This window comes from Notamacropus eugenii, chromosome 7, assembly GCF_028372415.1.
Source record: "Notamacropus eugenii isolate mMacEug1 chromosome 7, mMacEug1.pri_v2, whole genome shotgun sequence".
In the NCBI taxonomy this organism is placed as follows: domain Eukaryota; kingdom Metazoa; phylum Chordata; class Mammalia; order Diprotodontia; family Macropodidae; genus Notamacropus; species Notamacropus eugenii.
In genome coordinates, this window is record NC_092878.1 from 148,308,477 (window position 1) to 148,334,869 (window position 26,393).

General features: G+C 40.1%; 1 protein-coding gene across 3 annotated transcripts in view; it reads right to left on the reverse strand.

Moving 5' to 3' along the window:
* FRAS1 (Fraser extracellular matrix complex subunit 1) overlaps positions 1–26,393 on the reverse strand; it is a 469,972-nt gene that overhangs the window by 271,789 nt on the left and 171,790 nt on the right. For all 3 annotated transcript variants that reach the window (XM_072623600.1, XM_072623599.1, XM_072623598.1), the window contains exons 11-13: positions 25,072–25,219; positions 23,261–23,404; positions 19,669–19,803 (exon numbers count right to left, since the gene is read on the reverse strand). In XM_072623600.1, the coding sequence (XP_072479701.1) occupies positions 19,669–19,803; positions 23,261–23,404; positions 25,072–25,219 (427 nt within the window). The remainder of the gene's footprint in view (positions 1–19,668; positions 19,804–23,260; positions 23,405–25,071; positions 25,220–26,393) is intronic.

Sequence of the window (26,393 nt, forward strand, 5' to 3'; positions counted from 1 at the left end):
AAAACTTTCTAGAACTGATAAAGTCTCTATTTCAGAAGATATCATATGATGGCCCCACCAGAGACTCAGGGAGTTTCACTGGGTGCATCTCAGTCAAAAAGGGGAAAAAGGAAGATCAAAGGATGATGAGAGGTCAAACTCCAAAGTGAGTCCATCTGACCTTGAAATGTCATTTGTAGAGAGAAAACAGATCACATTAATTACAGAAACCTAAGCTGAGTTACCATTACATGACACTGATTTTTTAAAATACCTAGAAATTTAGAAAATAAAAGTGTGAGAAATATTATAGTTGTGGGATTTCTATGCACCACAACAGGATCCAAACATACTGCTTTACTGATGAATTGTGACAAATGTTTGTACCTTCCTTGATTCTGTCTTTTTTTTTTTCACTGAGATATATTTTATTGGCTGATAAAATACTGATATATATGTATATATGTGTGTTATTGCTACACTTGCATATATAGATTTTTATATGCGATCTATATATTTGCTGCCTATTTGATATTATGTGCATATGTATACAAACAGGAAAAAAATATAAGGATGGTCATGAACAGAAATATTTTTGTTTGGATATTGTTTGGAGTCAGAAAGATTTATTCAGTGTTGATCTAACATAAAATGTTAGTAGTGTAAAATAGTTTACCTTTCTGTAGCTAAATGACATTGCATAGCCCTCCTATCCTGAAATTTGCCTGTAAATGTTGATCATGGGGATGATATAAGGCACGCCATTCTTTTAAAGTCTCTTTTCATATGGAGTAACTTAAGGATGAAATGTCAAGGGGAAGCATTTTGAGGTATGGAAGAGATTTATATTAATTATCCAAGGATAAAAGACTCTGCCACTGTTATAGACAAACATTTTGATACCTAATAACAATAGAAAATAACTTTGTTTCAACAAAAAACTATATATAAGTATATTCTTCTGTGTATGGAAAATGACTGCATATATTACCTTATGTATGAAGTAATAACTTCAGGTGGGATTTGAACAGTTAGGGGAAGAATGTGAACTGTGAAGTAAACACAAAGACTCAGTCTTCTGGTGGGAAAACTATATTTTTAAAGGCAGAAAAAGATCTTTTATTAATTAAAAAGTGGAAAAATGAGTATAACAAAAGAGTTTCAAGGACTAAGTGAATAGAAGACTCTTGAACTCTTCACAGGTCCAGAGCATGATGGTACTTTAGCTAATTTGCAAGTAATTTGCATTACATTTGTAATATAATATTGTGACTCAAGAAGATAAAACTAAAAAATATGAAAAATCATGAAACATTTGGAGACTGAGGCATGACTTTGAAAAACAATTATCGGTTTGATAGGGGGAGATTTAGGGAGTTGAGACATTTTGAGTGAAAGTAGATTCACTCTTATTTAAGCCACTGAGATATATTAACAATATGGGAGAGGACTCAAGTATAAATGAATCTGACTTAGAAACCTGAGCATACAGCAGTAGGGCTGACAAGCCGCTCTGTCTGAGTTATGACAGTAAGAGGCAGTTAGGTGACAGAAGGCTTCAGCTGGGTGACTCCTGCTTGGTCAGAGACAGAAGTGATTTCATTGACCAAGAGCTTCAAGGATAGCTGATACCCTTGGGTCCATCTAGACATCTAGGGACATGAGACTTCTCAAAAAGAAAAGTCTCTTGCTCTCTGCTGCCACCACTGGCTTGAGAAGAAAAAGCCAACTGGACTTTGATGCACTTTGGGGTCTTGATGAGTTAAATTAAAGATAAGGTGTGCTGTTGGGGAGCTCCATTCTGATTGGACAATGCAGCTTCTGAGTGAGGGGCTAGCAGGCTGGGTTTGGTCCCAAAAAGAGTCTCTTTGCTAAGTTTTACAATGCTCTGGTTTAAAGAGAACTGTTATTCACATTAAGAGGTAACACTTTCTAAATGCCCTCTCAGGATGACTATGCATGGAGTTTGTAAATGCTTCTGAAGATGCCCCCAGCTCAAGAGCAGGGGAGTTCAATAACCCAGTCATTTGTCCTGTTTTCGAAGAGGAGCCATGACATCATGGAGGCTGTCTTGATTTGCGAATGAATTGCAACTGACACAGAGTTGCACTGTTCTCACTTTCTCCTCCAGAGTCACAGAAGTCCAGTGGCAAGACAAAAATGAGGACCATTGGTGATGGCCCAGAATGCACTGGATGACCTTGGTGTCTGATGTCTGACCAATCTCAAAGCTCTCCACAGTACCTGCTTCGGCCACTTTCATGGCCATTGGAATCAATTGTTCCCATCTGCCCATTCCACCTGGAGAAGTCTTCGCATGCATGAGATAGACATTCCCCTAACTCATTGACAGGTTTGAGGTCTGTAGAACTACCCACCTGCCAAGATGGTTTTACCAGGTTGTGAGCCCCTACACATGATAGAGCTTCTTGGAGCTGCAGCTGGGAGTTGAGTGAGAGATGGACACCAAAGGTGGATAAGCAGCCCTCGCACCAGAAATGCTAGAACCTGAACATCCCACATACCCCACAATCAAGTAACAGCTAAGTTGCAGCTATTCCTAAATAGGCAAATAACATACAAGCCTACAGCTCAGAGCTCCGAGTTCCCCTAAAAACTAGTTATTCCTCTCTCACAGTTTCTAGTTCTTATAAGCGTATGCACACTTTTCATTACAAATATTGAAAACAGTGGGAGAGTGATCAAGGTTTATATTGTAATGTATTTTATTAGTTATTAATTTGTTCTAAAATACTAGTATCTGTTATTATTATAGTGACTTTTTGTTAAATAAATACTTATAATTAAGGTCTAAAAGGGTCACCATTTTGAGTGGTTGGTTGTACAAGAATCGTGCTTACAAATTGTCAATGGTTAATTGTGACAGTATCAGATGGAGGTTCAAGAGCTAGTCAATGGTCTGGACCTTAGGATCTTCAAGAGCTGCCTGGGGCACTCAGAGGTTAAGTGACTTGCCCAAGGTCACTGACTCAGTTTGCATTAGGAGGACCTGAATTCAGATCTTCCTGCCTCTATCAGCTTTGTATATAATCCCATGCTACTTCTTGAAATACTATTACTTGCAGTTTAGCAATCCTTTATCCCTCTCTTGTTAATTAATCATCCTTTCCACCAGCTTCTCCCGTATAGCTCCCGTTCTGAAGTCTCTCATTTCAATGGTGTGTTTACTCTTGGGACCAGAGCACAAAGCTGTCCCAAACTCCTCCCATAACTGGAGGATTTGCTTTTTAACCAGCCTCATTCTTTATCCCAAACAGGTTTTGAGAACAGAGATCTTCCCTCAGCTGGATTCCAGTCTCCTTTTTATAGGTCTGGAGTTTTGACCCATCCTAGGCCCCTCAGTTCTTTAATTCTCTGGCTGGACTGAATCAGGATCTGTAACTTTTTGCAGAAATGAGTGAGGGTGAGGTGGATATTCCTGTTAGACTTTCTCTCATTGGGGTTCCATAACCTAAGGATATCCCTAAGGACAAAGAAAGCAAAAGTCCCATCCTTCCTAGACTTTCCCTTTCTCCTCATGAGCTGAAGAGCTGACACTTGGTGTGTTATAACAGGGGACTAGGAGAAAGGTAGGAGTGGGGCATGCAGGTAAAAATCTCTGCAGGAAGAGGGAAATTCCTGAATGAATCTCAAGGATGTGGATTGGTTTGTTCATTTGCCAGAACATGGAGGCTGGTAGAGAAAGGGTTCTGAGTGGGCACATTATGAATAATCGTTCTCCACTGCTGTCACCTTGATTGGCCCCTTGCTTTCTTGTCTGATACATTCAGGTCTAACTGATCTATTTCTGGCACATTACTCCTTTTGGAGGTGGAAGGAGGGTGGTTTGAGGGGTTTTTTTGAGAGTAGTGGAGAGCAGAGAAAACATTTATTCCTTAAACTTACTGGTCACATGACCCAGAAGTCAACAACATATGCTCTTGACTCTGTTTCCTCCCACCTATAGCACTCCAATCTCCTTCTCGAATGACTCAATTCCATCTGCCTATAAATATATTCAGGTCTCCTTTGTAATTGAAAAAAAGGCATCTTTCCCTCATACCTGGCCACCTACCTGCCACAGCTACTGTCCTTTCTCTCTTGCTCATTGAAAGGACATTGATTTTTTCTGTATTCATTTTCTTTGAGATTATTTGTCAAGGCTAACCCAATCCTTCTTCAAACTCTCCCAATGCTTGGCTTTAATGACACTGAATTTTCCTACCTCACTGGCAACTTCTCGAGCCTATTCCTCTGACCATCCCCTCCCTGGGGACACTGCTCAATTAATCAACAAGTATTCTAAGCATCTATTACATGTTAGGTCCTTAGGAATACATAAATAAAAGGGAGAGTCTCTGCCCTCAATGAGTTGACCTTTTTAGAAACCAAGGTCATATCTTGAATTATGTTTGTTTCATCCCTACATTCTCGTCCTCTCCTCTCCTCTCTCCTCTCTCCTCCCTCCTCCCTCCTCCCTCCTCTCTCTCCTCTCTCTCCTCTCTCTCTCTCTCTCTCTCTCTCTCTCTCTCTCTCTCTCTCTCTCTCTCTCTCTTCCTCCCTCTCCCCTCTCCCTCTCTTCACTTCTCACCCTCCATTTCCATCCACTGCTTTATTATCATTTTGTGAGATGTACAAATATGAAGTAGAGATCTGATTATTGCTCTCTGTTTCTCATGTGGGCTACACAACAGATACCATTCCGAGCTATGGATCGCCTTCAAAAAAACTTGATTTCCTAAATATGGGCAGCTAGACGGCACAGCGAATAAAGCACCAGACCTAGATTTCCAAAAACTTGAGATCAAATTCGGACACTTACTAGCTGTATGACTCTTGGCAAGTCATTTACCTTTGCTTGCCTCAGTTTCCTTATCTGTGAAATGGGGATAATAATGGTACCTATTCCCAACATTTGTGAGAATCAATTGAGATATATGTAAAGTGCTTAGCAGAGTTGCCTGGCACAGAGTAGTAACTGTATAAATGTTAGTTATTGTTATTATTAATATGGCTATTTATCCCAATGACATACATGATGGCCAAACCATACCTTAGCCACCAAAAGGAGCCCATCACCCAATGGCCCATGTCCAGGTGATGAACTTCTCCAAACTCAACTGAGGTGACTTTCTGAAGGCCTGAAGTCCTTCCCAGATGAACAATACCTATGAGAGGCAGAGTTCTACCAGTGTGATCTCCCAGAAGCCAAGACCACCTCTGTTCCACAAAGAGGCATCAGAGCAGCCCTCCAGTTGAATGCTGACAGGAATAGCTCATCTTTGTACAGACCTTTAAGGGTCACAGAGAGGCATAGCCACTAGAAAAGTGGCCGGAGAATTAAGAACATCTCTACTCCAGTTCTGCCTCAGGAAGAATACTGTCTATGTGACCCTAGAAAATCACTGTCACTACACTTACAGAGTCTCAGACACCTTGCCAAAACTACAGTTTGCAGAACATTTCCTGATCCATACAGGAAGATGGGGGAAATCCCCTTCCTAGGAGTTCTCTACATCTGACACAAATGTATTACCTCAAAAGGACAACTACATATACAGGTACATCAGTATAAATATTATCATCCAAATTTTCATGCAATACTATTGTGCTATAAGAAATGACAAGCAGGATGTTCACAGAAAAACCTGGAAAGACTCACATGAACTGAAGCAAAGTGAAGTGAACAGAACCAGGAGAACATTGTATACAGTCACAGCAATCCTGCATAATGATCAACTACAGATGATTTAGCTAATCCCAGAAATACAATGATTCAAGACAATTCTGAAGGATGTATGATGAAAAATGCTATCCACATCCAGAGAAAGAACTGATGGAGTCTGAATCACAATTTTTCTTTATTTTTCTTAGGGTTTGTTTTGGTCTGTGTTTTCCTTAACAACATGACTAACAGGCAACTATGTTTTGCATGACTGGACATGTATAACATATCAAATTGCTTGCCTTTCTCAAGGAGCAAGGGAAAGGCGAGAGGGAAGGAGAGAATTTAGAACTCAAAAAAGTTTTAAATGAATGTTAAAATTGTTTTTAACCATAATTGGAGGGAAAAAATAAAATATTAAATTAAAAAATATATTATCAGCCCAATTTTCAGATGAGAAAACTGATGCTCATAAAAATTAAGCAACTTGACAGCATCACAAGGCTAGAAGTCAAACATGGGTCTCACTTAATTCCAGATCCAATGACTGCTTCACTAAAATATTCTCTGCCTCTCAAATAATCCCCCAGTTTTCCTGAACAATCACTGGCCATTTCGTAACAGTGAAAATATGGTACAGAAGAATCCCCGTCCTGCTGGCTCATGTTCCCTATGACAACCATTATATTTGGTTATTTTTTAAAAATCTTATTTCTTGACCTGCAAGTTTCCTTGGTGGTACATGTTGGATCATGCATTATTATAATTTTTAAAATATGCAAATAATAACAACTAGTATTAATAAATGCATTTATTATTTATATGTAATACATAAAATTTATTTATTTGTAAATTTATAAAGCAAATTACTTTACCAATATCTCATTTGATCCTCAAAACAATCCTGGGAAGAAGATGCTATTATTTATGTCCATTTGATAGCTAAGGAAATAGAGGCCAAGAGAGAAATAGAGATTAAATGAATTGCCCAGGGCCACACAGCTACTAAGCATCTGAGGCTGGATTTGATCTCAGGACTTTCCTAATCTAAGTCTAGAACTCTATCCATTGAGCCATGTAACTGACTACAAATCATGGTGGTGAGTGGGAGTGGAAGGGAAGGAGAATTTATTCTCTCTTCTAAATATCAACGGGACAGCTCCATGGCACAGTAGATAGAGCACTGGGCTTGGACTTCCTGAGTTCAAATTCAGCCTCAGATGCTTACCATCTGTATGATCCTGGGCAAGTTACTTAAACTCTGTTTGCCTCAGTTTCCTCATTCATAAAAATGAGCTGAAGAAGAAAATGACAAACCACTCCCAGTAACTGGCAAGAAAACGCCAAATGGGGTCATGAGCAGTCAGACATGACTGAAACGACTGAACAACCAAAATATCAATACTTTATCTGAAAGGATCCCTATCTTAGAAGAGAAATAGTGGAAGACTTGCTGGCTCCGAGGGCAAAGGAATTGGATTCAAATCCTACCTCTATCCCTTAGTACATGTGTGGCCCTGGGCAAATCATGTTACCACTGTGGATGCCATTTTCCTCAGCTGTAAAATGAGGAAACTGAGTGAAACTGATCTTGAAAGTCTCTTCCAGCTCTAGAGCTGTGTTTTGTCATATAGAACAACTCATGAAAACCCTAAAAAGAAAGACTCATTTTGATCCTAATACACCAATATGTATCTCAAACTAAAATCTGCCTTGAAAAGAAAGAAGACTGTTTTGTCTTTGTAATTCTAAAAGCAGAGACATCAGACCCAGAATTTCTCTTATAAAAGGATTAAAATGAAATATTGTTCCAGTGAAATTTCCAAAGCTTCTCCTATACGCAGCATCTGACTTTCATGACGTATGAACCTAGGGAACAACCCTTGATTTGTTTTGTCTTTTTGCACTTCTGTTCAACATTCGTCTGTTCAGGTAAGAGGTAAAATGGTTCCAGGGTCATGTTTCCTGGACCATCTGCCTTTTAGAGCAATTTCCCTTCCATTACAGCAGCATTAGCACACTGTCTCAGTTAGCTGGAGTTCCTTAGCACGACTTTCCAAATGGCCAAAACGGTGTTGTTTGTAAAAATGCCCCAAAAACTCAAATTGTACAAACCTCATCATGACCTGTTACCTCCCCCCCCCCCAGACACACAACCTTCCTAGTTTTCTTGCACCTTATTTCCTTTCTATATACTCTGTGATCCAGTGACAGGGGCCCCCCATGCTGTACTCCAACTCTGACCTAATGGCATTGTCACAGGTGGTCTATCAGGCCTGGAACTTTCTTCCTCCACCTCCTGGCCTCCTCAGCTTCCTTCAAGTCTTAGCTAAAAGCCCACCTTCTGAAAGAAAATTTTTCCCAGTCCTCAATTCTAGGACCTTCCCTCTGAGACTAGCCTCGATTTATCTCCTCCATATCTTGTTTTACATGATCATTTGCATGTTGTCTCTTTGAAAGCAAGGTCTAATTTTGTTGTTTATTTGTTTTTTGCCTTTCTTTATATTCTCCACTTTTAGCACACTCCTTGGCACATGGTAGTGAGGCAAATGATTTAGACCTCTACTTTATTCCAAATTTATCTCCAATCAGTATTAATCAGCTTAATGTGATTCCATAGGGGTGGTCATTGTTAGCAATTATTATTATATTTATCTACTGATATACATTAATCAGTCTACTCAACTAACATGAGTGCAGGAATTACATATATATTAATACGTGTTTTATACATCTTAGATACAAGAATAATTAGATAAAGTTAGATAGATTCTTTTCTATATTAGGTCCCAAGCTTAAAACTACAAGCTAACAGTTCACTACTTGCTAATCTATTATAAAGCTCACTGGTTGTTATAAAGGCCACTTGCCTAACCACAAGAATTCTCACTAGAGGATCTTCACCCTTTCGGGTGATGACTGCATGACCATGCCCAGAGTAGGTGAGATGTCTTGATGTGATATGGAAAGTCCTCTAACTCATTTTTGGATCTCTGGACCACCTTCTTGCCCAACACGAGGAGGGGCCCATCTTACGACCACTTAAAATGGCCTGTCTTGAACATCCTGTGACTACCCACAGTGATACATCATTTCTCATCCTCCTGAAGGGTCAAAATCAGACTATATCAGCCAATGAGACTTTGCCTCTTCTGTGTGTCTGAGTAACAAGTGCTATAAAAGTAAGGCCCAGGGCAAAGGAAACATTTCAGATCATGAGGAAGCTCTAAGGTCTCATTTACTGAAGGTGGCCAGCTCCCTTGAATACATGGTTATTGGCTCAACCTCTACCTCAGTGGTTTTTCTTGCAGATTGGACAATTCTGGACCCCAAGGTAGGTGCTTAGCTTATTGACTTGACTCAGTTTCCAACATAATAGCCTCTTTCATCTTTGTCCTTTGATTTGGTTATACTAGCCAGCTTTATTATTATCTGCTCACAAATTAAAATGAAGTGTTTGCCAGTTTAAAAAAAAAATTCCATCAGGTGGCACCAGCTAACTTTTCTTAAGTGGACACGAGGTCATGGCATTCCCCATTCAACAGAGCCCAATGGCTCCTTATTCCTTCCTGGAAAACAGATCAACTCTTCTATTGTGCTTTCAAGGCCCTTTACAACAGGCTACCACCTATCTTCCCAGTCTCATTAGACATTATTCTCCTCCTGCACCCTGTCATGAGGCCAAATGACTTCTTTTTCATCCACCTCCAGTCTCTGTGCTGGCCACTCCCTACACCTCGTAATGAAGTTCTGGCATTGTGCTGACTGCCTAGGAGAGCATCTCTCCACAATGAGGAGGCTAGGGAGAATTATAATGACACAGCATAAATATGCCTTGAAGAGTTTTCTACACCTTGTTCTGGTAGGCTAACTATATGCTGAAGACAAGACTCTTTGACTAATCATAGAAGGATTTAATGTCTGGATCGGACGTTTCCTCTTTATCTCAGCAAAAAGATCCTGGTGACTGTTTTACGGATGGTGACCAGGGAATCAAGTGGAGCCTCTGAACTTGTGAGTCCAAAAGGAGGGAAGTAATCTCAGCATCCTGGCACCCCAGAGCCTGGTCTGCAGTCAGGATAGCGCCAATGCCCCATGGAACTTGGAGTGACCTTCAGAACTTTAACCCAGTGTCAGGTGAGACAAAGACTCAATGCTGCTTTTGGATATGAACATGGTGGGACCAGTGTTACATAGGAACTAAGTTAGGTTTTAAGCCTACGCCCTTCGGAGACCAAGGTGGTGCGGGGAGAATATGTCCAGAAGAGATTAAGGGACATTTTGTACTTTGTTCTTGCTATGTCTTTGAAGCAAATATCCTTTTGTAAAAGCTAATTGGTAGTAAATAGACCTCAGGTACTCTCCATTAATGGGGGGATCACAGCCCACACAGGCTCAAGCCAATGGGAGGAGAGAAGAAACCCTCTGATTCTCAGCGTTGAGCCCTAGAAGCCTGATGGGGACAGATGTGGCAGCCTGGCCCTGGGAGAGACAGCCAGAACAAACATGCTGTAACAGAAGGCATGCCCACCTCATCTCTACATCAAAGTAGACTTCTTTTTATTCAGCATGAAACTTAAGCATCACACAAAGCCTTTCCCAATCTCCTGAGCCACCAGTGCCCTCCAACCTACCTTGTACATAACTACTTTGCATTTCTTAGTATTTATTCTTTTCATGTTTACTCCGTATACTTTTAGGTGTATCTGCTGTCTCTTTCTTTAGAATGTAAGTTAATTGCAAGAAGAATTTGTGTCATTCACTGTCTTTGCATCTCCAATAGCTAGCTAACACAGTGTCAAGCACACAGGTGTTTGCTTGATTTCCCTGATACCATGATTCTATTTATCTACAGTAACTGAAGACGTGGAGTGGAAAACAGCAATCCAAACTAAGCTTTCAATGGAAGTGTTCTCAAAGTCACCAGTTCCCTGCCAAACTCCTATCAGATCTTTATGGAGCTAATCAAGAGATGTTGGGTGCACTGTGGAGATCTGAGAGGGAGGGATGAGGAGACAGTGGTACAGAGGGTGGAAATGGAGTAGGGGAAGGAGACAGAGAGACAGAGAGGAGACAGAAAGATGGAGGGAGGGAGAGACAGATAGGAAGAGAAACAGACACAGAAAAAGACAGAGAAACATGAGGAGAAAGAGAGATAGAAAGAGAAGACCAAGAAGAAAAGACAAAATGAGAATAAGATAGAGCAAAAGATGACAGGCAGAAAGAGAAAGGAAAGGAGAGAGGAGAGAGACAGAAACAGAGAAAGAGAGAGACAGAAAGAAGAGACAGAAAGAGAACAGGGAAAGAGAAAGAGAGAAAGAGAGAGAGAGAGAGAGAGAGAGAGAGAGAGAGAGAGAGAGAGAGAGAGAGAGAGAGAGAGAATGAATATGAATATGTTCTGGATGGCGAGGCCCCAGATGGCTAAATGCCAAATGTCTGACTATTATCCATTTCTCAGTCATAGCTGAAACATTTTGGCATTCATGTTTGCCAAGAAGAATTGGATATGCCTGAAATAAAAATTTCCCTTTTTTGTGAGCTTTCTCTGACACATGAATGAATGAATGAATGAGTAAATGAATAAGTGAATGAATAAATTTATTAAGCACTTGTTCTGTACCAAGTACTTTGCTAAGTGCTATGAAGCTTTGATTCTGTCCTTTGGTCTTTTGGAACACAAATCAAGGATCTATAAACAACCCAGACAAATACCTAACCCTGCCAGCCTCCTGCTAAAGCAAAGATGCTGGGCCAAGGCTCCCATCACATCCTTGAGTCTTCCCTACCTCTCTTTATTCTAAATCCAAATTCCAAATGTAGCAGGAAATAGAAGAGGGTAAATTTGGCAAAGGATGTCTCAGATGGTCTGCCCTGATGTGACACTCAACAGGTTAACTTGTCCGTGCCCATAATGTTGGCACGGTGATGTATAAGTTCAGTTATCCTCATAACCAGGTGTTTCCAGTGGGTGCTGTCTATTTTTTAAATTTTTAATAGTCTCCCTGTAGATATTTTATAGTATGTAGGCAACTTGAAAGACAAGAATAAAGATAAAATACAAGGAGAAAGACAGTGAGTGAGATTCTACACTTTGCTGGAGGCTACCTATTATTAACACAAGGAGTACAAGACCCAACGACAGCTACACACCACTAGTTTTTCTCCTCCAAGCCCTGGTTGATAAGATCAATCAATCCAGAATTGTAGACTCAGTGTCTACTATGTGCTCAGCATTATAATTTGATACTAAAAACTCAGGGGAATCTAGAACTCTAAGGAGCCATTTCAGTTCTTACTGAGTTTATAATCTAGTTGGACAGAAAAGACTAAACCTTAAATGATCAAAATACATTTCAAAAGTATAGCATTATATATCAAATTATACTTTGCACTTAATACCAGAGAAGTTTGGGGGAGGAGGAATAAAACCATTCAATGAATAAGCATTTATTAAGCATTTACTGGGTTCCGGGCACTGTGTAAGAGCAAGGAAAAACAGGGTAGAGAAAGGAACAATTCCTACTTATAATGAGCTTTAATTCAAATGGAAGATACAAAAAATGCATATAAATATACATGTGGGATAATATAAAGTTAATAAACACACACTTAACATACACAAAATAGTTAAATGCAAGACGGCGCACTAGTTCAGAAAGGTTTCGTGGAAGAAGGGAGACTTGAGATGAGCCCTGAAGGACAGATGGGCAGAAGGGAAAGGAAGTGTACTCTATGCCTTCACTTATCCCTATTCCCTTTATTTGAAATACACTTCCTTTCCCCCTCATGTCAGCTAAGGATGTTCACTAAGAAAGGTTATTTTTTGAAGATATGATTCCATTGAACTTAAACTTTTATCAACCTATCACAGTCAACCAACACTTATTAAACATATACTATGTGCCAGTAACTGTGCAAAGTTCTGGGGATACAATAAAAGGTATCAATAACCCTCGTTTTCAATGAGTTCACATTCAAATGAGGGCGATATTACACAAACAGCTATGTACAAAGAAGACACCAACAAAATGAATTAGAAGAGTCTCGCAGGGAAGACATTAAGATTACAGACTGGGGAAGGCTCACTGGGATTACCCTTCCCAAAATGTTTCTAAATGAATAAAACAAAATCCATAGGACTGCAAAGCAAACCACAGAAATAAAGTCATCAAAATATTATTTTTTAATTCAAAAGCTCACAGATTAAGAAGCCAAGTCCCAGATCTTTTCATGATCTAAAATTTGAGAGTCTGTAGCATGGATGACCTAAAAACATTCGCTGGACAGTTATATTTTTGTAAAAGGAGGTGAAAGCCCTATCTAATGTCACAGAATCCAGGGCTCTTGGGCCAGCTTCGATGAAGATAATAATCAGGGAACTCTGGGCAAAGCTTCCCCTATGTCGCTACAAAGCCCACCGTCTAGAGCAGGGGTGGGGGACCTGTGGCCTGGGAACCTGTGTATCCAAATTTTACAGAACAAATCCTTAAGTGCAGCCTTTTGACTGAATCCACAGATTTTACAGAATAAACCCTTTAGATTCAGTCAAAAGACCACACTTAAGGATCTAGAAGGCCATAGGTGGCCTCAAGGCTGCAGGTTCCCCATCTCTGGTCTAGAGGATGGAGGAGGAAAGGAACACAGAGATTCTTGGGTGGAAGAAGCCTTAATAGGATGCACTTGGTAAGCAACCCCATTCCCTCCTGGTAAAAAGAAAAATGGATAAAACATAAAAATTTTTATTTAGAAAAAATGTAAAGGTAGCTTTGCTCCACATGTCTTCAATGGATCCCTCCACCAAAGAGCTACCAGTTATAAGGGCATCCTATTTTGAGCTCATCACAATTCAGCTCAATTCAACAAATATGTATTAAGGACCTACTCTGTGCCTCTCCTATGCCTTGAATTTCTTTCATTTCTCCTTATGCGCTGCAGAATGTGACATAATCTCAATATCTTTTAATTTTACTGAGAACAGCAATATTAAAAACATGCTAATTAAACTAACTGTAAAAAAAAAATTATCTAAAACCAGCAGCCCCCATGGTACATGAAGATGGCTTCTTTTATCTCTCTTTGTGTTTATTCACATTGTCTCTCTTGGAAGAAGCATTGTATACCACAAAGCCCTGCCTTCTACTTTACAATTTATTCTCTATATAACTAGGTGCCCATGAATAGTAACTATGCAATTGCTAGGAATCAGTCTCCTTGGCATTGTGTGCATTTTTACTTTGTCCTGATGGGTCAATAATGTGAGAAATTATACTGAATATACACCAATCAGCCAAGGAATATTTTAGAGGAGAGGGGTATCTCTGATTTCATTCATATGGGTAACTCCTGACGTGAAATTCATTCCATTGATGTAGAATAGCAACTCATTTATAACTTTTGGTCTCAGAGACTTGCCTAGGGTGATGGTAAACCAAGTAATTTAGTCACACAATATGTAGAAGAGGCAAGACATCATGTGATCATAGCTCTGGAGTTGGATGGAACCTCAGAAGCCTCTAGTCCACTCCCATCATTTCACAGATGAGGGAACAGAGAGGTAAAGAAGTATGTCAAGGTCAGATTTGCATTAAGCATCAGAGGGGACATTTGAACCCATGACCCTTGCCCCCAGAATCATTAGACTTTCCACAGTGCTATATTCCTAGGACTTCCTAATGCCAAGGCTATCCCTCTCTGCACCATACTATTCTGAGTCTCCAATAAAAGAAATCTATCCAAGAACGCTGTTATTTATCTTAATAAGATAGACTTCTTTTTTTAAGTTGAAAATACACTGACAGACTTCCAATGTCTCATTGTGAAAAATCACAAGGAATTCCAGGTCCTCGAATACTTTTCAGTTAAGCGTTTTCTAGCTAAGAAGGGCAGCCAGCACAGCTAAATTTGAAAAAAGGAGGATAATCTATGAAAAAATGATTACTGGTTGACTCTGAGTTTTTGAAGTTCTCTTTCTATCCCTTCCTGGTCTTATTTTATACAGAAAAAAAAATTCAGCCAAGCTGAACTAAAGTAAATTGGTTTAATTCCCTTGAGGAACAAGAACAAATTTTCCCAGCAACTTTCTACTTCAGGCACGCACACGTGAGCTCTTGGATGGAATGTACAAGCAATTAACTACCTCCGTCTGGAACTGAAGAAAACACTAGCCTTCTGAGAACAGAACACCACCGGGCAGAAACCTGGGCATGGAGTGAAAGAACGTGGCAAAGCAAAAGGAATAAGAGTGGGGGGCCAAGGTCTGGGAAAATGAATGACTCTTAGAAAGCAAAATTGCTCCTGGGGTGCTCAAAGGGTATCTATGTGAAGGGAAGGAAAGGGTAGCAAGGAGCAGTTTAAGTATATTTATCAAATTGGAATTTAGACAGTTTTCCAGGATTATCCAAACCTTGGATATTTATCAAGAAAAATACATGTGTCTACTTAACAGAAACAGGTGTATGATTCATTTTGCTGAGAATGTCCACAGGAATGTCATTCCAACAAAGGTACCAAAAATAAATATCCAAGGCAAAGTTATGTATTTCACATGTAATAGTGGACAAATATTAAACACAATCCTGGACCCTTGCATCTCACTAACATGAATACCATCATAATTCTCACTGGCCAGCATCATTCCCAGAAAGCTATTACACATAACAGAAGCATCTATGGTCTCTGAAATTGCAAATATCTGCTAAACGAACTCAAGTGAACTAGCAAGTCATCATTTAACATAAGCCTTTCATACAGTCAATATGCTATTAGGTAAAATAATATTAAACAGAAAAAAACTGTAAAAAAAACAAAAAAGAATTACTTAAGGAACTGAAAAATAATTGGCATAGAAAAGTAAATACAATCCTCTCTTTGGTGATTACTACAATTCTATGAAAAAGATCATTGCATAGAGGTGATAATAATGGATTTCTTCCAATGCATGTTTTGATTTTTCTTAGTACTTAAAAAAAATGAAAGAAAAAATGTTATTAGGCCTATAACATTCATTAATGCCACTCTCTTCCTCTACACCACTCACAATATTCTCCCATTATTCCCCCATGCCATTAGATTGAGAGAAAAATGGCAAATACATTCAGTGTCCCATTCAACTATATATAACCCCCTCCCACAAAAAAAAAAATTCTGCAAAACTCTCATATAAAGGAGAATATGGAAAAGAAAAAGCATCAGCTTGTGAAAAATCCAACAAGAAAAAATTATAACCTGGATTTGAGTCCATTTAGAGGCAAATTATTGGTTGTTGGTAGGAAGTGATCACTCCATTCAAGGATTTGTAACAGAGATGGAGGGGAAAGTCAGGTGCAGTCTCATGGGCATGCTCTCTAGAATTAGGAAAAACAAATTTCAAAGGGTTTAGAGCAAAGACAGTTACACTAAACACTTTGGGCAAAGGCAGACCAGGAAGAATGAGAGATATTCAAGAATAAAATTCTGATGACACAAAGGGAAACAATTCCAGTATGGAAGAAAAATAAATGGATTTGTCTGAAGAAGCCTACATGGATACCCATGGAACTCACCAACCAACCTGGATTTAAAAAAAGAAATGTACAAAAGATTCAATCCAAGTCAGACACAGAAGAAGAATACAATGAGAAACATAAGTTTCAAGTGATAATTTTTGTTAGATTTTTCACAAATGAATGCTTTTTCTTCTTTTTATGAGATTTCTACAGATTTTTTTTTGTGGGAGGGTGTTTTGTATAATTGAATGGGACACCAAAAGGATACAGAATAGATTCATGTTTATTCTATAATGGCAAGGCAAGGTAAGAGGGGTTTTGTTCCATTTTGTTTTAGTTATACTGGGGATAAGAAGGCTCCACATAGAGAAGGGGCCTTTGATTGGAGTGGATGGGATTGTGATAACTTTGAGTGAAGCACAGGCACTCAACCTTCATGTTGTCTGTTTTCTCTGCCACACTGGAAAGGGCAGAATCAAAATGACAACAGTGAGTTGAAACCAAAGATAAAACAAAGAATGCTCAACAGCCCCCAATGTACCCTGTCTATCTATAGCTTTCTTACATAGTTGTTCACATGTAGTCTCCCTCAGACTGTGAACTTAAGAGCAGGGACTGTCTATTTTCATGGAAAATGGAGTGCTACGGAGGGGCCAATAAAACATTCAGATGAGCCTGGACCACTGGGCTCAGAATCGTTGCTACTGGTTCCAAGTCAACTGGGGAAAAAGTCTCCTCTGGAGTACCCCCCAGGAATCTATTCTAGGCTCCAGGGTATTTAACATGTTTATCAATGATTTGGAAAAAGGAACAGAAGGGAAAAGGAGCATCAGATGTTCAGGGGACATACAGCTGAGAGGGGGGTGTGTGTGTGTGTGTGTGTGTGTGTGTGTGTGTGTGTGTGTGTGTGTGTGTGTGTGTGTGTGTGTGTGTGTTTGTCCTTCATTGCTGAAGAAGACCATATCATCAGAGAAATGACTTGCACTTGACTTTGTTTTGAGTGAGGGAGGGCTGTGCGGGTCACCAGCCTTACTTTTCCTCCAGAGCCATCTGAATCCAGTGACCAGATATTCATCAGGATGACTAGAGATGACCCAGGATGAGGCAATTGGGGTTAAGTGACTTGCCCAAGGTTACACAGCTAGTGAAGGTCAAGTGTTTGAGGTGAGACAGCTAACACACAGATCAACAGAATCAAAATTCAAAAGGATCTTCCAGACTAGAAAAGAGGTTGGCAAACTATGGCCCACGGGCCAAATCTGGCCTACCACACATTTTTGTGCAGCCTGCAAATAAGAATGAGGTTTACAATTTAAAAATGGATTTTGTCAACCCCCGGGCTAGAGCATTGGGCTAAACCTGGTAGATGAAATTCATTAGAGTTGAATGCAAAGTCTTGTACCTTGGCACAAAGCATCAACTTCACAAGAATAAATGGGAAAGCCATGAATAGATAGACAGAAGTGGTTCTGAAAAAGATCTAGACTGTTTAGCAGACTACAAGATCAATAGAAGTCATCAGTGTGGCAGCCAAAAAAAAGCTAATATAATCTTGGACTGCATTAAGAAGGGCAGTTACAGAAAATGGGAGGTAACTGTTGCCCTGAACTCTCCTAAAGAACTAGAGTTGGCATCAATGTTTAAGGGCTTTAATAAGCTGGAGAATGTCCAGGGGAGGGCTACCAGTATGGTGAAGGGCCTTGAGAACATTGTCAGATAAAGAACAGTGGAAGGCCCTGGACGTGATTAGCCTGGAAAAGAGGAGATTCAGAAGGGTCAGGATTGTTGTTCAGTCGCTTCAGTCGTGTCTGACCTTTTGCAACCCTATTTGGGGTTTTCTCAGCAAAGATACTGGAATGGTTTTGTCTTTTCCTTCTCTGGTTCATTTTATAGATGATGAAACTGAGGCAAATAGGATTAAGTGACTTACCTAGGGTCACACAGGTGGGAAGAGACAGAGGCCGGACTTGAACTCATGAAGATGAGCCTTTCTGACTCAAGTCCCTCACTCTATGCACTGCACTGCCTAGCTGGCTAGGGTCAGGCTACCTGTCTTCAAATATGTGAAGGGCTGTCACATGGAGGAGGGAGTACACTTATTCTGTTTGGCTACAGAGAGCAGAACCAGAAACAAAGAAACAAGGGGGATCAGCCAGTGAAAAAGGCTTCAAGAGTCACCTGCAGTCATAACTTCCTCTAGAAGCCTTTCCCAATCCTCCTTAATCTTACTTTCCTCCCTCTGACACTACCCCCAATTTATCCTGTCTATATCTCATTTGTACATAGGGGTTCACATGTTATCTGCCTCATTAGACTCCGAGCTTCTTAAGAGAAGCTTTTTTATAAAGAAAAAAATTTATTTTGTTTTATTTTTTGCCTTTCTTTCTATCCCCAGTGCCTAGCATAGTGACTGGCACATAGCAGGTGCTTTAAAAAATGTTAGCTGACTAGCCCTTCCTAGCCCTCCCTTTCCAAGAGTTCCCTGGTCTACTTTTGATTCAATGGGTCCAGGACACTGCAGCTGGTACTTTTGATCAAGGTTGGTTGATACTTGGAAGGCAATGAAATGAAAGAAGAGGGAAGATCCCTGCAGGCAGAAAACCTGTGTTTAGAAGATCTGATCTAGAATCCCCGTTTCACCAAGCCTGTTTCTATTACCGTGGGCAAGTCGCTTGATGACTCAGACTTCAGTTTCCTCATCAGCAGGCTGGAGATAATACTCCCAGGATTTGAAGAAACTTTAGAGATTAGCTAGTCAAAATCACTCATTTTGAAAAGAGAAAGAGAATGCGAGGCCAAGGAAATCTCAGTAACTTGACAAACATGAACTGAGGCACCAATCCAAGGAAGAGGATCCAGTGTCAGGGCATGCACAGAGAGGGCTTTCCTCCCGGCTCAGCGGGATCTGTCAGAGCTCGCTCAGCTGGCATGGCCTGTCAGGAACCCCGCTTCCTGTCACAGCACAATACGGCATGAGGGACAGGGGCAGAGGAAAAGCAGCTCCCAAGTGGCCAGCAGTCTGCAGAATACAGAACACTTCCCTCACACACAGCTTAGGAAGAGATGGGCCATTTTGTGGGGTTTACTCTTCAGTCTGTTTCCCTTGACTTCATATGTCTTGCTTTGCCATATATATATTTTGATAAATGATTTTTCCGCTCAATAATCTTTTGTTATTTAAGTATCACGTACTTACATGGCTCAGGAATGTGACTAACAACCAAATGACAAGCTCGGACCAAAAGTACGCTTAATTAAATAGCATTCCAAAGCCCTGAGGCATGCACAGAATGACTTACACAAATATTACAAGCACATTTCATTGCATTAATATTCTTTAATCTATAAAACAAGAAAAAAAGTTCTACAGTGAGCACATCTCTCCCCTCCAATATTTGGGTTCTTTCATCTTTAGGAATTCCATTTGTATCTTTTCTTATTAATCTCAAAAGAAACTAGTAGAAGGAGCTGACCCAAGCTGCATTAGCAGGACTGGCACATACTTATTGCATACAAATCTTCTTCCCTGCCAGTTCTTACCTAAACAGTAGTGGTGATCCTGGTAGAATCCTTTCCCGCAGGCAGTCACACATTGCCTTTCTTTCATCAGCAAGGAGGGCTGGCAGGAGGAGCATTCAAATCCGTTAGTACATGTGGCACACTCCTGCTGGCAGGCTGCTCAGCCCACATCCAGGAAAAAAAGAAAAAATACCCCCATTAGCTCAAATACTTCACCCCAATGACTAGTCATGTGCACCCCAGGACTGTGTTTCATATCCCATCCTGACATCCACCAGGTCCTACCCAACAAAGGTACCATCTGCTCAGCCTTCATCTACATCCACCCCTGCACCTTCTGTTCCACATTTGGTTCTTGTTCCAGAAACAATAATAAATCAATAATATTATTGTAACTGAAAAGCAAATGACAATTTACCACTTTATGGATCCTCTCACCATCTCTGTCACTACATAAACCAAAACTTCCCTTGCTGGTCACCATTCCTCTATGCACTTTACATGTTCCTATTAGAATACAAGTGTCTTGAAAGTAGGGACTTTTTATTCCAGTCTGGGCCCAACTCACTGACTGCTGAGCTTGTCTCAAATATAGATAGATAGATTAGCCAAATTAGATAGATAGATAGATGACAGATGAGAGAGAGAGAGAGAGAGAGAGAGAGAGAGAGAGAGAGAGAGAGAGAGACAGAGACAGAGACAGAGACAGAGACAGAGACAGAGACAGAGACAGAGTCATTCATTCATTCAACATATTGGTCTTCTACTCGCATGTCATCTTGCATGTCTGGACAATGGGCAATATTTAGCCTTTTTGTTCTTCCCGAATGGGTTAGTTGGTCTTTCTCTTGGGTAATCATAGATCACATCATAGATCACATAATGCTCTGAGGCACAATACAGATAGCAAAATGCCATTCACAGGTGGGAGCAGCATTGGGAAGACCTCCCTATCCATGGGAATCTCTTTTCTATCTGAGCTCTAAGGGGGACGTACTCTGTAACCACCTTCCACGTACATCCATCTCCCTGTTTTATGCCTCATTTGATGTTAATAGTCATCGGGTCGTTGAACAAAGTTATCTCTGTGGTTGTATCTACAAAGGAATCTTGCCTGATTTTAACATACTCAAGAAAGACTCTTCATTAGAGAAGGTAAGTCTCCATTTCACTATGTCAAAAATTAAGGGGAGAAGGAGCTTGGGGTAATAAACAAACAATAAGCACAGTGAGATTCTGAATTCTCTATAGCCTCTATTCAGCTCTGTGAGCGAAAAAGACATGGTCCACTGTAGAGAGCTGTTTGTGAAAGCCTGCCCATTCCCTTCATACAGATTCCTCAAGGATACATTACAGGACTAATGATTCTTATAAAGGTTTTTATAAGAAGATGGACAAATGATCTGATAATTGTTGAAGGTTTTTTTAAAATGGGTATTAATATTGTTTATAATTCTTTTTCTGTTTTCTTTCCTCTTTCTAAGACATCCCACAAAATGATCTCTCAACACCTCTGCTATGGATAGCTTTGACGTAAGCTTCTTACAATCCATTGGCTCCTGCCAACTATGTTGACTTGCCCGGGAATGCTTGACCAAGTTTATATACATCATAACTAGTAGGATTGGCATTTAATTCCAGATCTTCTTAATTAAAATTCAGCAATCTTGCTTCTTCATGATGCTGTCAATCACCTCCTGTTTGCTAAGATACAATCAGTTTCATTTGAGGGGATGATGGATAGTGCTTCCCATGGCTGATGTCTTTCTTCTCTCTTCTTTAACAAAACCATTTCTAATATATAGAATGAAGGTTCTTAGTACTATTTAGCCCTTGAACTTCTTTTACTTAAGCTTGAACTATGTTTTTCAAAGGGCTTTTTGCCTTCCTTCCTTGCTCTTACATTTGCAATGAATTTTCTCACCAAGCAGCACAGAATATGTTGACTTAGAGAATCTTGTCGAGTTCTCAGAGATCTCCTCTACCTCTTCATCCTCCATTGGTGCATAAGCTGCAATTATCTTTCCAGGGAACTTCTTGCTTTTGCTTCATTAGCAATGCTTTATTGTGCTGTTAGCACTTCAAGACGAGATGACCATGTGCGTCCTGTGAATGATTTCTTACTGCCTTTGGTGTATGATGAAGCCAATATCTTTTGTTGTTTTGAAAACCTGGGAGCCATCATTCTATTTAGCTACAAATTCTTTTGGTGTTTTGTGTTTTTTGTTCTGGAGAGGATGTCAACATTAATGTGGTCCATTTATTCCAGTAATGCATTTTATTACATGACTACAATTGGGTCAGCTCCTACCAAGTGGGCTATATATAAGGCAAGTCAAGAAATCTGGCAAATCCCTGACCTCCTTCTACTTATGAGCTGTGGGACATTTTGTAAAGTACTTAAAATCTCTCAGGTTCAATTTCATCAACTATAACTGGCCTAGAAAATCTCTAAGGTCCCTTCCAACTCTAAAAATTATGCTGGAAAACCTCTATTTGTAATGGTTTAATGTATAAGCTCCAGTGTCTGGAAAGAGTTAATTTATCTGTGGTTTGTTGTTGTCATTCAGTATTTTAGTCATGTCCAAATCTTCTTAATCCCACTTGAGGTTTTCTTGGCAAAGACACTGGAGGAGTTCACCATTTCCTTCTCCAGCTCATTGTACAGATGAGGAAAAGGAAGCCAATAGAGTTAAATGACTTGCTCAGAGTCCCAATGCTAGGAAGTGTCTGAGGCTAGATCTGAACTTAGGAAGATGAGATTTTCTGATTCAAGGTCAAGCATTCTATTCACTGAGCCACCTAGCTGCCAATACACAGTTGCAATCTTCCTTTTGTTGTCCAATAGGAATGGGGATGGAACCTATGGTTTTATTGGTGCAGGGAAGTCCTAGATGAGGAAACTCACTCTACCAATGCAGGTGAGCACTTTCTCTGAAGACAACAGCCTTAAAGACTGGCTTAAAACACTGAGAGGTTTAAGTATTTGCCCATGGTCACAAAATTAGAATGTCGTATACGTGGAACTCGCACCTAGGTCTTCCCAGATCTCAGGTTGGCTCTATCTACTAGATCACCAAAAACGATAATCACTTAGATGGTCTAGAAGTTCCCTTCTGACTCTAATAGTCCTGGTCTTTGCCTAATTGTTAGAAGGAAAGAGAGGATTAGGGGTAGAAGTGGTTGGTTTATTATTTTCTTATATCTACTAGAAATAGTGGCAGCTGGAGGAATTCAAGCTATCATCTTCACCAGTCCCAATGGGTGAGCACGTCTCATGGCTCATGGCAACAAGGTAAGCTCTGACCAGGCTTCACTCTGTCCCCTGGTCAGCTCACCATCAGCTCTGCCCCATTAGCAAGATCTTTCCTCCTTGACTGTCTCAGAACCATGGAATCACAATCAAATCAGTGTGGTCACTGCTTTCCCCTATGTAAGTTCCTTGAAGGTAGGAACTTGCTTTTTTTTTATATTCTTAGGGCTTAGCCCACAGTGATATTTTAATAAATGGTTATTCAATTGTTTATTCATCCATTTACCCCAATAACCTCCTAGGTGAGCTAATACCCACATATAAGAAGTACCAGCCATAGCATGAGTAATTGAATTATACCTAAACAAAGGCTACCACTCTGGTAGAATCCCACGTCACAGCTATGAACACAGCGTCCACTCTGCAGATGCTTCCTGGGGTCTCGGCAGAGGTCACAGTGGTCTGGAGACTGAGAACAAGCCAGGCAGTCTGGGTGACAAGGCACTAGAATCAAGGAAAAAGCAAAGGAAGCAGTAAGTAGAAGGCATTGAGCCTAGCTCTCCAGGAAGAGGAGACCATCAGGAACCTAGAACGTAAACACGAAGAGCAAAATCAGGAAAAATACATTGCTATGGAAAAATTCCAAAGTGTTTTCTCTTCTATCTTATCTCCTAAAAGCCTCTAAGAGAATTAAGATCATCAGAGGCAGAAGACAATACTAAACACACATTGATTTGACTGATATGACAGAGAACTAGGAACGACGAGCCGCCAAACAGATGCAATTTTAAAGTCATTTAGAAAGTAATTTTTTTGTTATTTAAATGTTCTTAAGCTTTGAGCTTAAAGGTAACATATGTGTTTACTATCTAAACCCATTTTACAAATTTTGCAACTCATCGATCTTATATCATTACCTACACAGGGGTTTCTTTGGATTTGGAAATTAGAAAGTATTTGGTTGTCAATATAAAATGATGAAGATGACAGTGACAACGATTGCAGTGGTGGGGATAGTGATGAACAGAATAAAGGAGGAGGGAGTGAATAAAGAAGGAGAGGAGAAATAGAATAATGCCTGGTATCGTATAGCAGTTTGGGGTTGACAAAGCATTATGAACATATATCTCATCTGAGCCTCATGACCCTCTAAGGTGAATTCTATAAGTATCAACATACCCATTCTGAAAATGAAGAAATTAAGGCTGAGAGAGGTTAAATGAGTTGCCCCAAGGCACATAGCCAGTAAATATCTCTGGCAGAATTAGAACCCAGACTTTCCAGACTCCAAACCCAGTGCTTTGTGCATCATGGTAGACTATCTCTCTAATAGAACTGCACGCTAAACACACAAATGTGTGTGTGTGTTTACTGGCAAACCCACTTGAGGTATTTTTTTTGACAGCAACCTAAGTAAACCATAAAATTACTTTCCCTTTTCCACGCTATATTAAGTGATGCACTACAATTAGCCACAAGAAGCTAAACACAACAAAAACAGGTGCCAATATAAAAAAATTAGTACCTACAGATGAAAACTATTAACTGTGAAAGGCAAATTGAAAATGTCAACACATGAGCAAAAAAGCTGTGCTGAGAAAGCTATTCTAAAGATTGCTAGCAATCATTTGCTATATAATGACAAATTATCGGAGCCATAAAGCAACCCTCCAAAAAGATTTGTTGGACTCCATTTTGTTTAGTTTTATTTTGTTGCATAGTGTGGTCTATACCTGTTATTTCAGCAGCATCAAGAACCCCTAGTGTGTTCATTATCATTAACCAATTAACCGATACAGCTCCTGGTGAACTGAAAGCAAAGGTGAAAATCAAATAGATGTATTTTGGGAGAAATAAACCTTTATGTTTTAAAAGACTAACTTATAAGGGTCCTCCCAAAAAGCACCTTTGTTTAATAGCTCACCTTAAAAGAGCAACTAAAAAACATGGAGCAGTCATTTCTACATCTTCAAAGAAAGAAAAGGCCTTTATGCTGGCCTAATTTGATTAAGCAAAGACTGTTCACAATTCAAGATAAAAAAATCAAGAGAAATAAATTGGTAGAATGAAGCAGTAAGGAAACAAGGATAGGAAAACAGCCCTGAGGCCTCCCTTTTGAGTTTGTTAGCATGACCACCACTCCCTAGAAATTCAGTCTAAATTGTACCCACCTGATTTGCAAGTTGGGCAGCACTGGCCCATGACTTCCACTGCCAATGTGCCCACCGGGCACGGGAGGCAGGAGGGTTGATAACAGGTTACTTGGGCATCTTGGCACTCACACACTTTGCATGGACCATCGTTCCACTTTTCTCCCTCCTACATGAGAATAAAGGATTGAATTATATTACCAAAAGACTTCCAGCATCTGCTTCATTTGCCCAGGAATTTAGGTAGAAATTGAGGGGACCTGTGAGGATCCACAAATGGATCATAATTGTGTACCAAGGATCATCCCTTAGAGTAGGGTTCTGAATCTGGGGTGTGAAAACTTGTGAGAGAGACAGAGAGAGGGAAGGAAGGAAGGAAGGAAGGAAGGAAGGAAGGAAGGAAGGAAGGAAGGAAGGAAGGAAGGAAGGAAGGAAGGAAGGAAGGGAGGAAGGGAGGGAGGGAGGGAGGAAGGGAGGAAGGAAGGAAGGAAGGAAGGGAGGGAGGGAGGAAGGGAAAGAAAGGAAGGAAGGAAGGCAGAAACAAAGAAGATCACATATCAACTAATTGGCTTCCTTCTATGTATTATATTTTATGCATTTAAAAAATGAGACTCTAAGGAGTCCAAAGGTTTGCCCAGATTGCCAACAATGACACAAAAACAGCCAAGAACCCCTGGTCTGGAACCCTCATAGATGCCTCTTCACAATAAGCAAAAAGCACTTCAACATGACTCTCAACCTGTCTGACTGGAGACTCTCCAACACACTCTCCAGTAATGATTGAGGGGAATTTCATGGGGGAATTTCCCTGGCTTTACTGGGACATTGAGTCTCTGTGTTCTCCATGCAAATGCCTTTGTAGGCTTGGTTTATAATGTAGGACATGTGCCACGTGCCAAAAGCTTTCCAACTCTGACATATTTGGTGTGTTCAAACAGATGATGGTAATGAGAGTGAGTGTTCTGCCCTAGGATCCAGAGTGCTTTTCAAAGATGATTTCACTTATCCTCACAAAACCCCTGTGAGAACAGGAGGGGCAAAGTGTGTGAGTAGGATGTATGAGAGCAAAGAGAAAGGGGTAAGTGAAAAGAATGAGGAAATATTGTTAAATTAAATGACTTTAAATTCTCTGCTGAACCAACCAATCTGACATTATTTTGGTCTGCTAAATGAAAAATAAGAACCATCCTTCAAAGAGAATCTTTTAAAAAAAAAAATCGATTTCTGCGTGAAATGGAAGGATATATCAACAGCCTCCTAGCCTCCTTCATACTTTGATTCCCAACTATTCCACAAGCATGTACTCAAGTGAGCTCAGTCCAGCCTCACGCACACACAGAGTA